This window comes from Pipistrellus kuhlii, unplaced genomic scaffold, assembly GCF_014108245.1.
Source record: "Pipistrellus kuhlii isolate mPipKuh1 unplaced genomic scaffold, mPipKuh1.p scaffold_m20_p_58, whole genome shotgun sequence".
Classification (NCBI taxonomy): Eukaryota; Metazoa; Chordata; class Mammalia; order Chiroptera; family Vespertilionidae; genus Pipistrellus; species Pipistrellus kuhlii.
The window spans coordinates 1,371,665-1,389,610 of record NW_023425560.1 but is presented as its reverse complement, the minus strand read 5'-3'; the positions used below and the strand labels follow the sequence as shown (position 1 = coordinate 1,389,610).

The window sequence follows — 17,946 nt, the reverse complement described above, 5'->3', positions numbered from 1 at the left end:
GCACCATGTTGTCCCCGTGCACCCTCTCCCTGTGCCCGGAGCCAGGCCTGCAGGCCCTTCTGTGCAGGAGGAGACTGAGGCTCAGACAGGTGGAGTGACTTCCGGGCCCCTGGCCAATAGGAGGGCCTCGCTCTCCCCAAAGCCCGCCTTGCCCACCCGCAGTGCCGCAGGGCCCATCCCCGAGTGTAAAGGGGGTGAAGGGGAGGACAGGACAGGACGTGGGGCAGAGACCGTGGTGGGTCCCTGCAGCTCACCACCCATGAGGGCAGCGGGCTCCGAGCCAGCACCCTCCCTGGCCCAGAACACGCCTGTCCACCTCCCCTGGACCGGCAGCCACTTGTCTGTGCCCCAGGGGCCTCTGCGGACCTCACTGTGGTCTCCAGTGAACACGCAGAGACCACATATGTGCACAGGCATCATACAGACCACACACATGCGCACACCAATCGTGCACAGGCATGCCAAAATACATGCACGCATGCTGCATGCACATGGACATGTCACATACCACACGTGCATGCAGATGGGCATATACATGGGTGCACATACAGCCGCATAACATACAATACACGTGTGCACACACACGAGCCCCAGAGGCTGTCAGAAGCGGCGCGTTGAGGCCTAAAGCGGCCAAACAGGCGCCCCGACCCCTGGGTCCCAGTGGGGCAGGTGGGCGGGAGCGCTGGCCAAACAGAACAGGAGGCGGTAGGAAAAGAAGGTTTTATTTCCGGTCTAAGTAAGAACTCGTTACAAACTCAGGCTTTAAAAATGTCAGAGCAACAACGTCTTCCGCGACAGTGACGTGAGAAGCAGCACGGGCCGGGATGCCAGAGAGGCCGGAGGGACCAGGCGCCCCGAGCCCAGGATCGTGGGTCCGGCCGGCCGCTCGGTGCCTCGGAAACGGAGCGGACGTACAGCCAGGCAGGCAGGCTCCATGCAGCAGCGGAGCGGCCGCCAGGGCCCAAGCAGGCCCGGCCCTCCGGGCAGAGGGGCAGGCCCTCCGGGCAGAGGGACAGGCCCCGCACGGCCGCCTTCCCGCCCCTTGGCAGTTGGGCCCTGGGAGGCTCCAGGACCCGCCCGCCGGGCCGTCGGGAGGCTGTTGGGGTGGGAGAGCCCAGGGCGGTCCCACAGTCCCTGTGCCTCCTGAGCCTCAGTTTCCTCCGCACCGGACAGGCCGCTGGAGGGGTGGGTGTGGGTCCGGGTCCGGGTCCGAGGAGCAGCGGGACAAGGGAAGGCTCGCCCTGCACTGGGCGCACAGCGAGGCTATCTCGGGCTCGCGTCCCGGGGCGGGACGTGTGACTGGAGCTGCCACGGAGGGACTTGACCAAGGCGGTGCCTGCGCGACCGGGAGGGACCCGGCCGAGCAGAGCGGGGGGGTTCCGGCTGTCCGGGCAGCAGCGGACGGGCGGGGGGTGCCTCTGGGCCCCCGCAGGGCCAGGCCCCGCCCCTCCCCGCCCCATCCCCCGCGGGCCCCGCCCCTCGCCCCGCAGGCCAGAGGCACGTCCAGCAGCGCCAGGCGGGCCGCCCGGTCCTGCGGGTCCCCGCGGTGCCGGCGCCCCCGCCCGCCCCCGGGCCGCACGTGCGGGCGGCCGGCCCGCCTCAGGGCGGGGGCTTTACCTTGAGTCCTCCGCAGGCCGCGCACGGGGCGAAGACAGCCGGCGGGGGCCCCGCGCGCAGGCCGCCCGCCTCCCAGGGCTCTCGGGGGGCCGGGCTGGGCGGGGGGCCGCCCGGGGCGCGGGGCGCGGGGCGCAGGCTGCGGGGCGTGTCGTAGTGCGGCCGCGGGGCGCCCGGCACCTGGTACTCGGCGGCGGGCGCGCAGGCGCACAGGCGCGGCTCGGCCCCGGGCGGCAGGCTGAGCTGCGAGCCCAGCTCCTCGCCCGCGCGCCACACGTCCAGGCTGCTGCCCGCGCACGACGAGCAGCTGCCCGAGTAGGAGGAGTGGCTGCCCGTGGCGATGCCGCTGTCCGAGGAGCCCTGGCGGCCCAGCTCCTGCAGCTGCCGCGGCCGCGGGGGCCGGGGCGGCGGCCGGGGCGCGCCCGGCGCGGCCTCCCCGAGCGCGGGGGCCGCCAGCCCCGGGCCCTCCTGCGAGGCGCTGGCGGAGGAGGACGAGGACTGCTCCGGCCACGCGGCCAGCCGGCTGCCGGCGCTGACGTCCGAGTGGCTGGCCTCCGAGGACGAGCTGGACAGGCTGCGGTCGTCCCCTGCGCGGAGGGAGGGGCGCGGCGCTGGCAGCGGGACCTCCCCGCCCCCCCAACCGCCCCGGCCTCCCCTCCGCCCTGGCGCCCAGTGCGGGGCAGGAGGGGACGGACGGGTGAAGGGTGGGGAGCACCGAGGGGACCAGCGGGCGGAGGCCCGCCGCGCGCCCACCTCCGCTGCCCGGGCGGCCGCAGTGGGACAGCAGGCTGAGCCGCTTCTCCAGCTGCAGGGCCTCCAGCGCCTCCAGGGCCACGCGCTCCTCCGCGGCGGCGGCTCCCCCGGCGCCCGCGTCTGCGGCGGAGGAACCACAAGAGGCAGCAGGCCTCCCGCCAGGGCCCCGCAGCGGCCCTGCCCGCCCCGGACCCAAGCCCAGCCCCGCGCCCCGGTTGCCGCCCCCGCGCCAGGCCGCCGAGGTGACCTGGGAGCCGCCGCCGCGGCCCGCACCGCACCCGCCTGGGCCGCAGGGCAGGGCCGCGCCAGCAGAGGGCGCTGCGGCCACGGCGGCGAAGGGAGCCCCGGGCGGCCCACGCCTGCAGCCCGGCCCCGCGCCCTCCGGGCCCCGGAGCCCCCGGCCGGGCTCCGGCTGACACCGCTGTCCACGCCGCCAGCCCGCAGGGGAGGAGGCCTGGGCCTGGGGGCGGGGGGCAGGGCAGAGGCCGGGCACCCCTCCCGGGGACCGCTCCCCACGCACCTGGGAGCAGCGGCCGCAGCCCGGCGGGGCCCTTGCTCGGGGAGATGCCTCGCACGATGCAGTCGAACAGGAAGCTGATCCGCTCCCCCTCCGTGGAGGACAGGAAGAAGACGCCGGCCCCTGCGGGGACAGCCGTCAGCCCGGCCGGCCAGAGGCGGACCCCTGAGCAGAGCCCGGAGCGTCTTCTGCCCCCCACCGCTCCTCCTCCCTCCCCCCCGCCGGGATGTCCCAGTTCCACAGCCCCACGTCCTTCAAACGCCCTCGTCCTGGGACCAGCGCACCCCCTCCTGTGTGCACCCCCCTCCTGCGCGCACCCCTTCCTGCGTGACCCAATGGGTGGGGGTGGAGGGGGTCTCCCTGTGGCCACGGAGGAGCTGGCTGAGGTGTCTGTCCTGGCTGCACGGGGAGCCCAGCAGCCCCCACATCTCCGAGTTCATCTGAGGGGGGCGCCCGGGGCAGAGGGGGGGCCCTGGGCAGAGGGGGGCCCTGGGGCAGAGGGGGGCCCTGGGGCAGAGGGGGCAGGGGGGCCGGGGGCAGGGGGCCTGGGGCAGAGGGGAGTCCTGGGGCAGAGGGGCCCGGAGCAGGGGCACCCGGGGAAGGGGGGGCCCAGGGCAGAGGGGGCGCCTGGGGCAGGGGGGCGCCCAGGGAAGAGGGGGGGCCCGGGGCAGAGGGGGCGCCCGGGGCAGGGGGGCCGGGGGCAGGGGGCCTGGGGCAGGGGGGGCCCGGGGCAGGTGGGCCTGGGACAGGGGGTCCGGGGCAGGGGGGCCCGGAGCAGGGGGGCGCCCGGGGAAGGGGGGCCCGGGGAAGGGGGCCTGGGGCAGAGGGGGGGCCCGGGGCAGAGGGGGGGCCCGGGGCAGGGGGGCAGGGGGCCTGGGGCAGGGGGGCCCGGGGCAGGGGGCCTGGGGCAGAGGGGGGGCCCGGGGCAGGGGGCCCGGGGGCAGGGGGGCCTGGGGCCGGGGGTTGGGCCCGGGGCAGGGGGGGGGCCTGGGGCAGGGGGGCCCGGGGCAGGGGGGCCCGGGGAAGGGGGCCCGGGGGCAGGGGGGCCTGGGGCAGGGGGGGGGCCCGGGGCAGGGGGGGGCCTGGGGCAGGGGGGCCCGGGGCAGGGGGCCCGGGGAAGGGGGCCTGGGGCAGAGGGGGGGCCCAGGGCAGGGGGCCCGGAGCAGGGGCGCCTGGGGCAGGGGCGCCCGGGGCAGAGGGGGGGCCCGGGGCAGGGGGGCAGGGGGCCTGGGGCAGGGGGGCCCGGGGCAGGGGGCCTGGGCTCTGTTGTGGAGGCGCACAGGGCAGAGGGCAGGCGGGGTGAGCGGCCGGTGAATGAATCCCTCGGTGAATGGGATGTCGGTCACAGTCACGGGTGCTGAGTGGTGGCCTCAGCGCTCAGGAATGCCCGCGGCCCAGAGAAAGGTCCCGGCGCCAAGAGCAGCCCCGCCCCTGGCAGTGCCACTTGCCGCCCGCTGAGGGCCTGGCACGGAGTCAGGGCCCTGGGTCGATGCAGTGCCCCGGCCTGCGACCTGCTGCTGCAGAGACGGGAAGCGGAGGCCCACAGGGCCCAGGAGTGGGCGCTGGCCGGGCCCCCACAGGGACCCCCGAGGCCCAGCCGCCCGCCCGCCCATGGCGCCCACCACAGGCCAGGCGTCTAATCCCAGCTCCCGGCAGCTGGCAGCCACAGGGCACAGCCAGTCCCCCGACTATAAAAAACCACAGTACGAGGGGAGCCGCAAGCATTCCCCGCGTCTGCCAGCCTCTGCCAGCGCCCGCTGCGGCCGAGCACAGCTCGTCCTGCTGCCCGCGGGCTCCCATGCGGGAGGGGTGCTCCTGGGCGTGGAGCAGCCTGAGGGCGGGAGGCTGGGCGCCCGGAGGCCGAGTCCCCCGCACCCGACTAGGCACAGCGCAGCCAGCCCGTGGAGCAGGGAGGGAGGACGGGAGGGTGAGGGTTGGGGGGTGTGCAGAAGCCACGTGCCTAGAGCCCCTGGCAGGACAGGAATGCTCAGCAGGAGGGAGGGTGAGGCCCTCGGGCGGCCTCTGCGGAGGGAACGGAGCCATGGCCTCGCTGCTCCCGCCCGTCCGCCCTGTGCGCCCGCAGCTCCCTCGCACGCAGACGGCAAGCGTGGGCTGCACGCCCGTTCCCTCACCTGCAGGGGGCATCTGCGCAGGCCCAGCGTGCGGACCCGGAATGAGCACCCAGAGCCCTGGGAGGGGGCTGTGCGGGGCGGCGGCTTGCCCCCAGGGCTGGGCGTTCCCTGGGCCACCTCGTACTCCGCGCCAGCTCCTGTGCAGCCAGGACACCTCGGCCAGCTCCTCCGTGGCCACAGGCGGGATGACCGCCTCTCCCCAAGCCAGGCCCTCAGGTCGGAGGCGAGAGCAACACCCGCCACAAGCGCCGGCCTCAGAGCCGGCCTCCAGCTCCGCGCCTGACCTGACAGGTTCCTGTCCCCTGGCCGCAGCTCACCAACGTCCCTCCATCCTTCTGTCCTTCCATCCCTCCCTCCATCCCTCCCTTCCTCCGTCCCTCCATCCCTCATCCTTCTGTCCCTCCCTCCCTCCATCCCTCCAACGCTCTGTCGGTAGAGGGGGCGGGGCCCAGGCTCAGACGGGCTGGCACTGGGGTGGGGCTCCAGCTGCACCCCCACCTCACCCCTCCTCACAGCCCGTTGCCCCTCCGGTGCCCCCTTCAATCACCACCTTGTTAAGGGGCCAGGAATCTATAGCCCCTCCCCCCACAGCTGCTGGGAACAAGCCCCGTCAGTGGGCACAGCTGGCACCACTCAGGCCCTGCCTCCATCTGTACCCAGGCCTGGGGCCACCTCACACAGGCTGCTGGGCCGGGCCTCCCGGCTCCCCGCAGACTGGAGCCTGGGCCCTGGCCGGGAGCACGGGCCCCAGGTCGGGGAGAGAAGGGGCTCCAGGCCCCAGCAGCAGCAGTTGCCACCCCAAGGCCACACCCCCCGGAGCCATGCCACACCCGCCAGCCATGCCGGCCAGACCCCACTAGTCTCGGCAGGGACACTGACACAGCCCCATGGGAGGCCAGTGTCCCCGAGGCCCAGGTGTGCCGGCCGTGAGCAGGCCTCACGCCCTCCGCCGCCCTCCGGACCGCCCCCCGCCGCCCTCCGGACCGCCCCCCGCCGCCCTCCATACCGCCCCCGCCGGCCTCCATACCGCCCCCCCCCGCCCTCCGGACCGCCCCCCGCCGCCCTCCATACCGCCCCCCGCCGCCCTCCATACCGCCCCCCGCCGCCCTCCATACCGCCCCCCGCCGCCCTCCATACCGCCCCCCCCGCCCTCCATACCGCCCCCCGCCCTCCATACCGCCCCCCGCCGGCCTCCATACCGCCCCCCGCCGGCCTCCATCCCGCCCCCCGCCGCCCTCCGGACCGCCCCCGCCGGCCTCCGGACCGCCCCCCGCCGCCCTCCGGACCGCCCCCCGCCGCCCTCCATACCGCCCCCCCCCGCCCTCCATACCGCCCCCCGCCGGCCTCCATACCGCCCCCCGCTGGCCTCCGGCCCGCCCCCCGCCGCCCCCCGCCGCTCCCCGCCGCCCCCCGCCGCCCTCCGGACCGCCCCCCGCCGCCCTCCGGACCGCCCCCCGCCGCCCCCCGCCGCCCCCCCCCGCCCTCCATACCGCCCCCCGCCGCCCTCCGGACCGCCCCCCGCCGCCCCCCATACCGCCCCCCCCCGCCCTCCATACCGCCCCCCGCCGCCCCCCGCCGCCCCCCGCCGCCCTCCATACCGCCCCCCGCCGCCCTCCATACCGCCCCCGCCGCCCTCCATACCGCCCCCCGCTGGCCTCCGGACGGCCCCCCTCCCTCCCCGGGCGGCCTGGCCGCCCTGACCCTGTGTGTGAGCGCTTCTCCGCGTGGCCCGCGCCGTCTTCCTCTTCATTAAACCTCAGCTCCCGCACCGCGGCCCCGGACATGGCTGTCCTGACCCCCAGGCCTCGATGCCACCCGCAGCGCCGTGCAGGCCCCCTCACTCAGCACCGAGGGCGTCTGAGACACTGCCCAGGCCGCCCACCCGTCCCAGCCGCCAGCTCGGCAGTATGACCGGGCGGTGTGACCGGGCGATGTGACCAGGCGGTGTGACGGGGCGGTGTGACGGGGCGGTGTGACCGGGCGGTGTGACGGGGCGGTGTGACGGGGCGGTGTGAAGGGGCGGTGTGACCGGGCGGTGTGACCGGGCGGTGTGACTGGGGCGGTGTGAAGGGGCGGTGTGACCGGGCCGTGTGACGGGGCGGTGTGACCGGGCGGTGTGACCGGGCGGTGTGACGGGGCGGTGTGAAGGGGCGGTGTGAAGGGGCGGTGTGACGGGGCGGTGTGAAGGGGCGGTGTGACCGGGCGGTGTGAAGGGGCGGTGTGAAGGGGCGGTGTGAAGGGGCGGTGTGAAGGGGCGGTGTGACCGGGCGGTGTGACGGGGCGGTGTGACGGGGCGGTGTGAAGGGGCGGTGTGACGGGGCGGTGTGAAGGGGCGGTGTGAAGGGGCGGTGTGACCGGGCGGTGTGAAGGGGCGGTGTGACGGGGCGGTGTGACGGGGCGGTGTGACGGGGCGGTGTGAAGGGGCGGTGTGACGGGGCGGTGTGAAGGGGCGGTGTGACCGGGCGGTGTGACGGGGCGGTGTGACCGGGCGGTGTGACGGGGCGGTGTGACCGGGCGGTGTGACGGGGCGGTGTGACCGGGCGGTGTGACGGGGGGTGGGGGAGGGTGTGACCGGGCCGTGTGACCGGGCGGTGTGACCGGGCGGTGTGACGGGGCGGGGCCGCACTCACAGTAGCCACAGCGGGTCCCGCCTTCCAGGATGAAGCCGTTGGGCACGGCCCCGTAGCGCCGGAGGTCCGACAGCTTCCACTGGCCCGCCACGGCCGGGGGCACGTCCCTGGCCACCACCAGCAGGTCATTGCAGAGGTGCAGGGTGGCAGGGCCGCTCTCCAGCTTGGTGCCCGGCGCCACCGTCACGGGGAACCTGTGCACTGAGCCGGGCAGGGAGTGGGCATCAGCGGGGGCAGGGGGAGGCGGAGGGCAGCACCAGCCATGGGGGTGCCCTCAGCTCCCTGGCCTTCAAGGCAGGCAAGCCCTGGGAGTGGCTGCCCTGCCCATTCCTGCCGCCCACAGCCCTCAGGAAGCAGCCCGCCTCACAGACGGGGAAACGGGGGAATGTTTGGTGCCTGGCGATGGCGCTCAGACGCGGGCCCTCCCCTCTCCAGTTCGGGGTCTCCCTGGGGCGGAGCTCACTCACCCCCTCGGAGAGGGCTCCCCAGGGAGAGCGGCAGCAGCCTGCGCGGCATCCCAAGGGACCCCCTCCCCACCCCCCGCCATGGGCCTCGGGACGGCGGCCGCCCAGGCCGGCAGGCACTCACCCTCGCCCAGGGCGTGGCGGATGCGGGCGTCCCAGGCGCACATGGCCTCGCGGCTGTCGAAGCCCAGCATGATGGCCTGTGACAGGCACAGGATGGCCAGCGTGTGGGCCAGGCCCTCGTAGGCCAGGCCGGGCTCCAGGCCGCAGATGTCCTCCAGCGTCAGGCTGCTGCGCTCCCGCAGGCCCTTGGCGCGCTCCGCCCGGTCCCTGTAGGCCAGCATCAGCAGGCAGTCTGCGGGCGGGGCGGGGCATCAGGGCCAGCCAGACCGCCCAGGGTGACCCCGACCCAGAGCCGGCCACTAGCCATGGCGCCTCCGTGTGCTGGGGTTCAGGATGTTACCCCAGCGATGAAGTCGGCAGCTGCCTGGGGGTGGGGGGCCTCCACACTGAGCCACAAATGCGGCTGCACCTCCACCGTGCAGCCCCCACCCCTAGCTCTGTCTTTGGTTAGGGTGCCTCATTCCCAGTTAAGTGGGCGCCCCCCCCCCCAATCCTGCAGGAAAGCGGGAGACATCGCTGAGGGGAGCAGAGCAGGGCGCTGCCGCTTTGATCCTTGACTGGCAGAGCCAACCCCCGCCTCTCCCTGCCTCTGCCCTGCCCCTGCCTCTTCCCTGCCCCTGCCTGTTTCTGCCTCTGCCCTGCCTCTGCCCTGCCCCTGCCTGTTTCTGCCCCTCCCCTGCCCCAATGAGCAGCGGTGCTGGCTGGCTCCTGCTGGTCCGGCCTGAGCAAGGGGACCTGAGCGACATGGAGGCCACCGCCCACCCGCAGACTCCATCCCGCCATGCACCTCCGCCCGTGGGTGACAGCAGGCGGCGGGTGCTGACAGACCCACGTGGGGACAGTGCTGGGCCTCACCTCCTGTCTAATACCTGCCCACTGTGCTTAGAATGCTTCCATCAGGAAAATGCAAAAAACAGAACCCACCAGAGGTTCCAGCACGTTCTCTCCCAAGTTCTCTCCCAGAGAGGCAGCGGCGGCCCCACGACAGGCGTGTCCCGGGAACGTGTCCCAGCGTGCCGCCCGGCGGGGGGACGAATGGGGGAGCGGTGGTCACGGACCAGCAGGAGACGGGGAGGACTGCTCGTGGGCGAGGGGAGCCCAGGGCGGCAGGCGCAGCCCCGGCCCCCGTGGTCCCCTCAGTGCTGGGAGCCTCTCTATCCATCTGAGAAATGGGCACACGCACCGGGCGCCGAGGCCCTGACCTGGCCGCCTGCGCACAGGAGCACCCTCCCCGCCAGGCATCGCCCCCACCGGCGAGCACGGAGCACATCAGGCCCCTAATCACAGGGAAGGTGCGCGCTGACCACGGACCTGCCCAGGCTCCGCCCGCCCCAGCCCTGAGGGAGGGGCTGTGGGAGGACTGGTGCTCTGGTGAGAAAGGCAAAGGAACGCCCTGTCAGGACCCTGCAAGTCCCTCAGGGTCCCCTGGGCCACTCCCACCTCCGGCCCCCCGCGGCCTCCCGCCCCCCCTGGTAGCCTCCCGCCCCCGCGGCCTCCTCCCGCCCCCTGTGGCCTCCTCCCGCCCCCGCGGCCTCCTCCCGCCCCCCACGGCCTCCTCCCGCCCCCGCAGCCTCCTCCCGCCCCCCACGGCCTCCTCCCGCCCCCGCGGCCTCCTCCCGCCCCCCACAGCCTCCCGCCCCCGCGGCCTCCTCCCGCCCCCCACGGCCTCCTCCCGCCCCCGCGGCCTCCTCCCGCCCCCCACGGCCTCCTCCCGCCCCCGAGGCCTCCTCCCGCCCCCCGCGGCCTCCTCCCGCCCCCCGGCCTCCCGCCCCCCCGCAGCCTCTCAGCCCCCGCGGCCTCCTCCCGCCTCCTGCCCCCCCCCCGCAGCCTCCCATCTCCCGCCCCCCGCCGCTGCCCTCCTCCCGCCCCCCCCCCCCGCGGCCTCCTCCCGCCTCTGCCCTCCTCCCGCCCTCTGCGGCTTCCCGCCCCCCGGGGCCTCCTCCCGCCCCCCGCGGCCTCTCAGCCCCCGCGGCCTCCCGCTCCTGCTCCCCCCTACCCCCCCGCAGCCTCCCGCCTCCTGCCCCCCCCCCGCAGCCTCCCGCCTCCTGCACCCCCCCTGCAGCCTCCCGCCTCCTGCCCCCCGCCGCTGCCCTCCTCCTGCCCAGGGCGACCAGGGGACACGGGCAGCCAGGCACTGACGGGACAGAGGAGACGGAGGGAGTGATGGGGAGGGACAGGCTCCCAGGGCGGTGCACCTGGGCTCAGCGTCAGAGAACAGACTTTGGCTTCTGCGTGACGGAAGGAGCCAGCCCGGCAGCCCACAGGGAACAGCATCGTGCTGGAGGAACAGCCAGTGCAAAGGCTCAGAGGGCGGGGCCTGCCTGAGGGGGAGGGGAAGCGCGGTCCAGGTCAGGCTTTTATCAGGATGTTACCCAGCGGTGAGGCCGGCAGCCGCCTGGGGTGGGGGCCTCACACTGAGCCACAAATGCAGCTGCACCCGTGGAGCCGGGGCCTGGCCGGGCCGCGTGTGGAGAGGGGGTGCGGTGACCGCAGAGAGAGGTGCTGCCGGGCCGCCTGGTCTCCACGGCGACAGCTCCGGGGCCTCACTCAGGCCCTCCTGGAGGCGGAGGAGGGAGGCAAGAGGGAAGGATGCTGGGCCAGGTGAGGCGGGGCCCGAGCTGGGTGCCTCCTGGACACGTGAGCAGAGGCCATAGGCCGGCGTGCCCCCAGCAGCTGAGTGTGAAAATAACTGGGGAGTCATGAGCAGGCAAAGGCCTTTAGGGGCGGGGAAGGGGGCGCCTGCAGCGAAGACCAGGCCCGAGGCTGCTGGAGACGGAGGGCCACACGCGGACGAGGCCGGCCGGAGCCGGGACAGAGGCCGGAGCAGCCGCCCCACTGAGCCCCGAGGTCACGGTGACCTTGAGGCGTGTCCTCAGAGCAGCGGCTCTGAGCCGGGGATCTGCCGAGGGTGAGGCGGGGGTGGGAGTGGCGGGGCTCGGGCACCGCTGGCCGGGCTGGCCTGCAGGTCTTCAGTGGTAGCCAGGAGGCACGGTGGGCCGTGCAGGCCCGTTCACCAGCTGGTGCAGGCAGGACCCGGGTTCAGGCTGTGCCCCTGGGCATGGAGGGCGTGCGGGCTCACTCAGGCCTGGGGGCACACAGGCTCCGGGCGCCCGGGCCTGGGCAGGCAGCCCCCATGTGAGCAGAGCCATTTGGGAGCCGAGGGGCCCCTGCTGCACCCACACTGTCCAGGCTGCTGCCTGGCCAGGACCCACGCCTCACCCCATCGGGCACAGAGCATCCCGGGCCAGGAGCCCTCCGCATCACCCATCACCACCAGCCGGGACCACCCGCAGCGCTGACACTCGGGAGGCCCTGGGACGCTCCCTCCCCCTCCCCAGACAGCTGTGCAGGTGCTGCTGAGAGCGGAGGGGGCCCCCTGCCCCTCACCCAGCAGGTCCAGTCTCCCCCGGCCAGGCTGCCTGTGAGGGCGGGGGCTGCTTGGGTGCCCACCTCTGCGCTGACCGGGAAGACAGGGCAGCCGCCGGGGCCGCGAGCTGGGGGCTGGGGAGCTGGGGGCAGTGGGGCCGGAGGGCTGGGGGTTGGGAATGCACAGGGCAGCAGGGCCGGGGGGCTGGGGGGCAGCGGGGCCGGGGGGCTGCGGGGCCGGGGGACTGGGGGACCGGGGGGCAGCGGGGCCGGGGGGCCGAGGGGCCGGGGGGGCAGCGGGGCCGAGGGGCCGGGGGGCTGGGGGGCTGTGGGGCCGAGGGGCCGGGGGGCTGTGGGGCAACGGGGCCGAGGGGCCGGGGGGCAGCGGGGCCGGGGGGCAGCGGGGCCGGGGGGCTGGGGGGCAGCGGGGCCGGGGGGCTGCAGGGCCGGGGGGCTGGGGGCTGGGGGCTGTGGGGCCGAGGGGCCGGGGGACTGTGGGGCAGCGGGGGCCGAGGGGCCGGGGGGCTGGGGGGCAGCGGGGCCAGGAGGCCGGGGGACTGGGGGACAGCAGGGCCGGGGGGCTGGGGGGTTGGGGGGCAGCGGGGCCGGGGAGCTGGGGGGGCTGTGGGGCAGCGGGGCCGGGGGGCCGGGGGGCAGCGGGGCCGGGGGGCAGCGGGGCCGGGGGGCTGGGGGGCCGAGGGGCCGGGGGGCTGTGGGGCCGCGGGGCCGGGGGCTGTGGGGCCGGGGGGCCGGGGGGCAGCGGGGCAGGGGGGCAGCGGGGCAGGGGGGCTGTGGGGCTGCGGGGCCGAGGGGCCGGGGGGCTGGGGGGTTGGGGGGCTGGGGGGCTGTGGGGCCGGGGGGCTGGGGGGTTGGGGGGCTGGGGGGCTGTGGGGCCGGGGGGCTGGGGGGTTGGGGGCTGGGGGGCAGCGGGCCGGGGGGCTGGGGGGCAGCGGGGCCGGGGGGCTGTGGGGCAGCGGGGCCTGGGGGCTGTGGGGCCGCGGGGCCGGGGGGCTGGGCGGTTGGGGGGGCCGGGGGGCAGCGGGGCCGGGGGGGCTGGGGGGCTGGGGGCTGTGGGGCCGCGGGACCGGGGGGCTGTGGGCCGCGGGGCCGGGGGACTGTGGGGCCGGGGGGCAGTGGGGCCGGGGGACTGGGGGGCCGGGGGGCAGTGGGCCGGGGGACTGGGGGGCCGGGGGGCTGTGGGGCCGGGGGGCTGTGGGGCCGCGGGGCCGGGGGCCGGGGGGCAGTGGGGCCGGGGGCTGGGGGGCCGGGGAGGGGGCTGTGGGGCCGAGAGGGGGCTGTGGGGCCGGGGGGCCGGGGGGCTGGGGGGCAGCGGGGCCGGGGGGCTGGGGGGGCAGCGGGGCTGGGGGGCTGGGGGGTTAGCGGGGCCGAGGGGCCGGGGGGTTGGGGGGCAGCGGGGCCGAGGGGCTGGGGGTCAGCGGGGCCGGGGGGCTGGGCGGTTGGGGGGCTGGGGGGCAGCGGGGCCGGGGGCAGGCTCTGCCTATAACGCCCTAGCCCTGCGGCGCCAGACGCGGTCCCTCCTGGAGGCTTCGGGGCTGGACGCAGCCCCCGGGGTACGCACTGGGCGAGGCAGAGAGGGGCCCAGAGCCTCTGGACGCAGCCCCCGGGGTACGCACTGGACGAGGCAGAGAGGGGCCCAGAGCCTCTGGACGCAGCCCCCGGGGTACGCACTGGACGAGGCAGAGAGGGACCCAGAGCCTCTGGGCGCCTCGGGGTACGCACTGGACGAGGCAGAGAGGGGCCCAGAGCCTCTGGACGCAGCCCCCGGGGTACGCACAGGGCGAGGCAGAGAGGGACCCAGAGCCTCTGGGCGCCTCGGGGTACGCACTGGACGAGGCAGAGAGGGACCCAGAGCCTCTGGGCGCCTCGGGGTACGCACAGGGCGAGGCAGAGAGGGGCCCAGAGCCTCTGGACGCAGCCCCCGGGGTACGCACTGGACGAGGCAGAGAGGGACCCAGAGCCTCTGGGCGCCTCGGGGTACGCACTGGACGAGGCAGAGAGGGGCCCAGAGCCTCTGGACGCAGCCCCCGGGGTACGCACTGGACGAGGCAGAGAGGGACCCAGAGCCTCTGGGCGCCTCGGGGTACGCACTGGACGAGGCAGAGAGGGGCCCAGAGCCTCTGGACGCAGCCCCCGGGGTACGCACAGGGCGAGGCAGAGAGGGACCCAGAGCCTCTGGGCGCCTCGGGGTACGCACTGGACGAGGCAGAGAGGGGCCCAGAGCCTCTGGACGCAGCCCCCGGGGTACGCACTGGGCGAGGCAGAGAGGGACCCAGAGCCTCTGGACGCAGCCCCCGGGGTACGCACTGGACGAGGCAGAGAGGGACCCAGAGCCTCTGGGCGCCTCGGGGTACGCACAGGGCGAGGCAGAGAGGGACCCAGAGCCTCTGGGCGCCTCATCCCCAGGCTCCGGCCGCATGGGACACCCCCCACACCATCCTGAGCCTCAGCCTGGAGGAGGGGAGACGCTGCGAGCCACCCATGTGGGCCGGGCCCAGAGGGGCCAGGCACGCACCCCTGCCCGGACAGAGGCGAGGCCAGGACACGCCGAGAAGCGTCAGGCCCTGTGGGAAGGCCCACCAGGTCTGTACGCTAGGCCTGCCCGCCTCACCTGGCACCCGACCCGGTGCCCTCCGCCCCATGCACCCTGCTGCCGCCGTGAGACATGAGGGCAGGGCGGTCCCCTCCTTCCCAGGCTCCCCTGTGGCCTCACCAGGATCTGGGGCTTCAGCTGCGAAGTCCGGATGGAACCTGCTCCCCGCACCCGAGCCCTGGGGAGCTGGTGCTCAGGGCGGGCAGGGAGGGGCCCGATGGGTCGCACCCAGCACCGGCACATGGTGGGGCCTCGGCCTTGGTCTAAGGCGCCTGCAGTCCTCACCCGGCAGGTGGGCGCCACCCAGAGGGGCAGACCCCGCCCCGCGAGGCCTGAGTGCCCACCCTCAGGTGCTGCCGCTCTCCCCGTGGCTGCTCCTTGAGTCTGACTCTGGGGGCCCCGTACACGCCCCCGGCCCCCCAGACCCGAGCTCACTCGCAGCTGATACTGGCAGGAAGGCCACCCCGACTGAAATCACCACCCCCCCAACCCCAGGGCGGCTCTTCGGGGGACCCCAGGTCAGCACAGGCCAGCTCACCACAGCTGGCCGGAGCCCTGCACCCGCACAGGGCCTGTCCCCGCCCTGCCCGCGCCTGGCTGGGCCCTCCAGCCCCGCGCCCTCCCCGGCTGCCCTGGGGCACCAGGCACAGGGCCGGCATGAGAGGCGGGGAGCCCCCCACCCCCACGCCGGGGAGCCAGGCCCGGGGGGCAGCCGAGGCCCAGCGGGGAGGGAGTGAGTCTTGCCTGGGGCTGCATCAGCGAGGCGCCCGGAGCGGGCTCTGCGGAGGGCGGAGGAGGGGACGGGAGAGCAGGGGCACCACCCGTCCGGGAAGCACAGGCAGCGGCTCCCGGAGGCTGCGGCCAGCCTTCCCCCAGCGTCCCACTCAGCCCGGCCCGGCGGCTCCGGGCACCTGTCTCCCCAGCAGCTGCAGCCGGGGCCCTCCCACCGCCCAGCCACCGCCCAGAGGAGGATGCCCAGCTTCAGGCTCAGGGCGGCGCCTGGGGGGTGCCTCTAGGGGCTGTGCCTGGGGGGGAGCCCCTGAGGGGGTGCCCCTGGTGGGCCATTCTCTCCTCCAGGAGGGCCGTGCCCCCCCTCCCGCACCAGGGGACCATTTCAGAAGCACCCTGCTCCTGCCCGCAGCCCGGCCCTGCTCTACCTGGGCAGGTGGGGAGGCGGGAAGGAGGCGGGAAGGCGGGAAAGCGGGCAGGTGGGCAGGCCAGGCCACCCATGGGCTCCGGCCTCTGCTAGATCCTAATTTTCTGGCCCCGGTGGGCTGGGGACGGGTAGCCGGCTCCCCCATGCGCACCCCCTCCGCCCCCGCAGGCCTTAAAGGGGTCCCCGCCTGCCGGCGCCTTGGGGTCCGAGGCGGCGGCTCGGCCCGCACCGGCCGCGGTGGGTCCGGCTCCGGGAGGAGGCAGAGCCGAGGCCGCGCGCTCTCCGGTTACAGCCTCACCCGGCGCCGCCGGCTATTTCGGGCATTTGGGGCGAGCTGGCCCCGCTCTGCCGCCCAGCCAAGGCCGCCGCCCGCTCCCGGCTCCCGGCTCCCGGCGCCCCGCGCCCGGCGCCCCGCTAACCCGGACCCCGCCCAGCCCGGCCGGCGCCCGCTCACCTGCCACGGGCGACGGCTTGCGCAGCACCAGCCACCTAGTCTTCCACTGCGGGGACAGAGGGGTCAGCGGCCGCCGCGCCCGCCCCCCGCCCGCCCGCCGCGCGCCGCACCTTCTTGCCGTCCCGCAGCTTGACCTGGCCCTCCACCAGCGCCGCCTCGGTCATCTTCTGTCATGGTGCCGCCGCCGCCGCCCGCCGCCCGGGGTCACTTTCAAAATAGCTGGGGCGCGGGGCGGGGCGGGGCGGGGCGGCCGGGGCGGGGCGGGGCGGCCGGGGCGGGGCGGGGCGGCGCGGGGCGGGGCGGGGCGGCCGGGGCGGGGCGGCCGGGGCGGGGCGGCCGGGGCGGGGCGGCCGGGGCGGGGCGGCCGGGGCGGGGCGGGGCGGCCGGGGCGGGGCGGGGCGGCCGGGGCGGGGCCCAGGGCGGGCGCTCGGCCTGTCGGCCTGTCGGAGGCTCCGGGCGGGTGCCGCTGCGCTCCCCTCCCCAAGCAAAGCGGACACCCCCCTGCCCACGTCCCGGCCTGAAGCTGCCCCCCCCCCCGCCCTGGCCCCCCGCCCGGCCCTCCGGTAGCCCAGGACTGTCCCCAAACACCCAGACTGCAGACTGACTTTAGGGCGACTCAGCCCCGCCCTTCAGTCCCCTCTCCTCTCCCTCGGAGGTCGCCCCACTCCCCAGCGGGGTGATGGGGCCCGGGAGGGGGGGTGTCCTAGCGCATGGCCTGGGGCGCAAACCCCAGTTCAGCTCCTGCCAGTGTCTGGTCCCTGCAACCCACAGGGCAGCAAGAGCCACAGGTCTGGCTCATTCTCTCGGCCGAGTGGCTGAGCCTGGACCGGGTGGGAGCGTGGCTGGCGTCTGAGAGGGCCCCGCCCCAGGGGTCTGAGGCGGCAGGTCCCTGTGGGCCACCAGCCTGAGCTGATGCCCTGGGATGTGGTCAGGGCCCAGGTGGAGCAGGGCTGGGGAAGCTCTGGCCCCTGCCCGCCCGCATCGCCTGCATGGCCTCCAGCAGTCTGCCCGCAGCTGCCCTGGACAGCTGGCATGGCGGGTGGTGGCTGGGGACTGAGGCCACCGCCACATCCGCCCCCCAGGCGCCTGCACTTGGTCATCCTGCCGGGAGGGACGTGCCTGCATTCTTGAGGGCTGGCCCCGGCCCAGCTCCCGCCTGCACCTGCTCCCGGAGGGCCGGCCGGGAAACGGGCCTCAGCGGGACAGAGTCCCCTCGGGGCCGCAGGGCGGCTCCCGCTGCGGACGCTGGGCCGGCTCAGGCCCCGCGCCTCAGCTCCTGCTGCAGCCCGCGTGTCCCCCGGTCACTGTGAAGTCCAGCCCTTTGTGCCGCCGTCAGGAGTGGGCTGGGGCGGGGAGGGGGGTGAGCAGGCGACGTGGGCGGAGCCCCACAGCGGATGAGTGGCCTCAGAGACGCCGAGGACAGCTGGGAGAGCTCCCGGAGCCGGCCCGGCCGCTGGGCTGGGAGAGCTCCGAGCGCACGCTCTGAGGCCGGCTGGCCGAAGGAGCTTACAGGCCCGTCTGACACGGAAACACAAAAGTCCAACCCTAAACAGAAACAGAAGCAAATCTGCAAAGAGCTCGTAAAAACAATAAATAGTGTGACCAGCAGCCAGGGCCCTCGCGGCCAACGTGCCAGGACAAGCCGGACGGTTTATTCACAGGCGTCATGGTGGGGGCCCGGGTGCAGCCCTGGCTCCTCCAGACCGGGGCGGGGCGGGGGGCGGGGCGGGGGGCGAGTGGCCATGCCTGTCCGGGGCGTGTGCGTGTGTGGGGAGTGGCGTTGGCGGGGTCTGGGTGCACCGGGTGCTCGGCCACTGGAACACAGCACCGCAGAGGGGGCTCCACCAGGGACACGCGCCCCCGTCCGGGCAGGTCCCGGACGATGCTCGCAGGGAGGGAGCCGCTGCCCAGGCTCCTTGGCTGCAGATGCTGCCTTCCCAGGAGGCACTCACACGGCCGTGTGTCTGCGCCCCCCTCCCTTCCTCACAAGGACACCGGTGCTGGGCCAGGGCCCACCCTGGCCTCATGGGGACTGGTCACTCTGTAAAGGGCCTCTCTCCGGACAGTCCCATTCTGAGGTCCAGACGCCAGCATGGGGGTGTCAGAAGGTGCGGCCTGTAACCCTG

The 17,946-nt window shown here is 75.7% G+C and overlaps 3 protein-coding genes across 7 annotated transcripts in view; 1 reads left to right on the top strand and 2 right to left on the bottom strand.

The window, feature by feature from the left end:
* LRPAP1 (LDL receptor related protein associated protein 1) overlaps positions 1-17,946 on the top strand; it is a 35,411-nt gene that overhangs the window by 10,207 nt on the left and 7,258 nt on the right. The window lies entirely within an intron of this gene.
* On the bottom strand, positions 708-16,071 carry DOK7 (docking protein 7). 5 transcript variants are annotated; one of them, XM_036417108.2, is made up of 7 exons: positions 15,931-16,071; positions 15,821-15,866; positions 8,235-8,465; positions 7,647-7,847; positions 2,888-3,007; positions 2,368-2,487; positions 708-2,201 (listed from the first exon to the last, which is right to left on the bottom strand). In XM_036417108.2, exons 1-7 carry the CDS (start codon positions 15,982-15,984, stop codon positions 1,600-1,602), a joined length of 1,374 nt encoding a protein of 457 aa, XP_036273001.1. In that variant the 5' UTR covers positions 15,985-16,071; the 3' UTR covers positions 708-1,599. The 5 variants fall into 5 exon arrangements, with proteins under 5 accessions (XP_036273001.1, XP_036273002.1, XP_036273005.1 ...); XM_036417109.2 differs by having other exon boundaries at positions 15,955-16,032; XM_036417112.2 differs by having other exon boundaries at positions 8,235-8,440; positions 15,931-16,017.
* The window catches only part of RGS12 (regulator of G protein signaling 12), a 76,742-nt gene continuing 73,170 nt past the window's right edge, over positions 14,375-17,946 (bottom strand). The window contains exon 19 of the transcript XR_006740213.1: positions 14,375-14,388. The gene's annotated coding sequence lies outside the window, so the exon portion shown is untranslated. The remainder of the gene's footprint in view (positions 14,389-17,946) is intronic.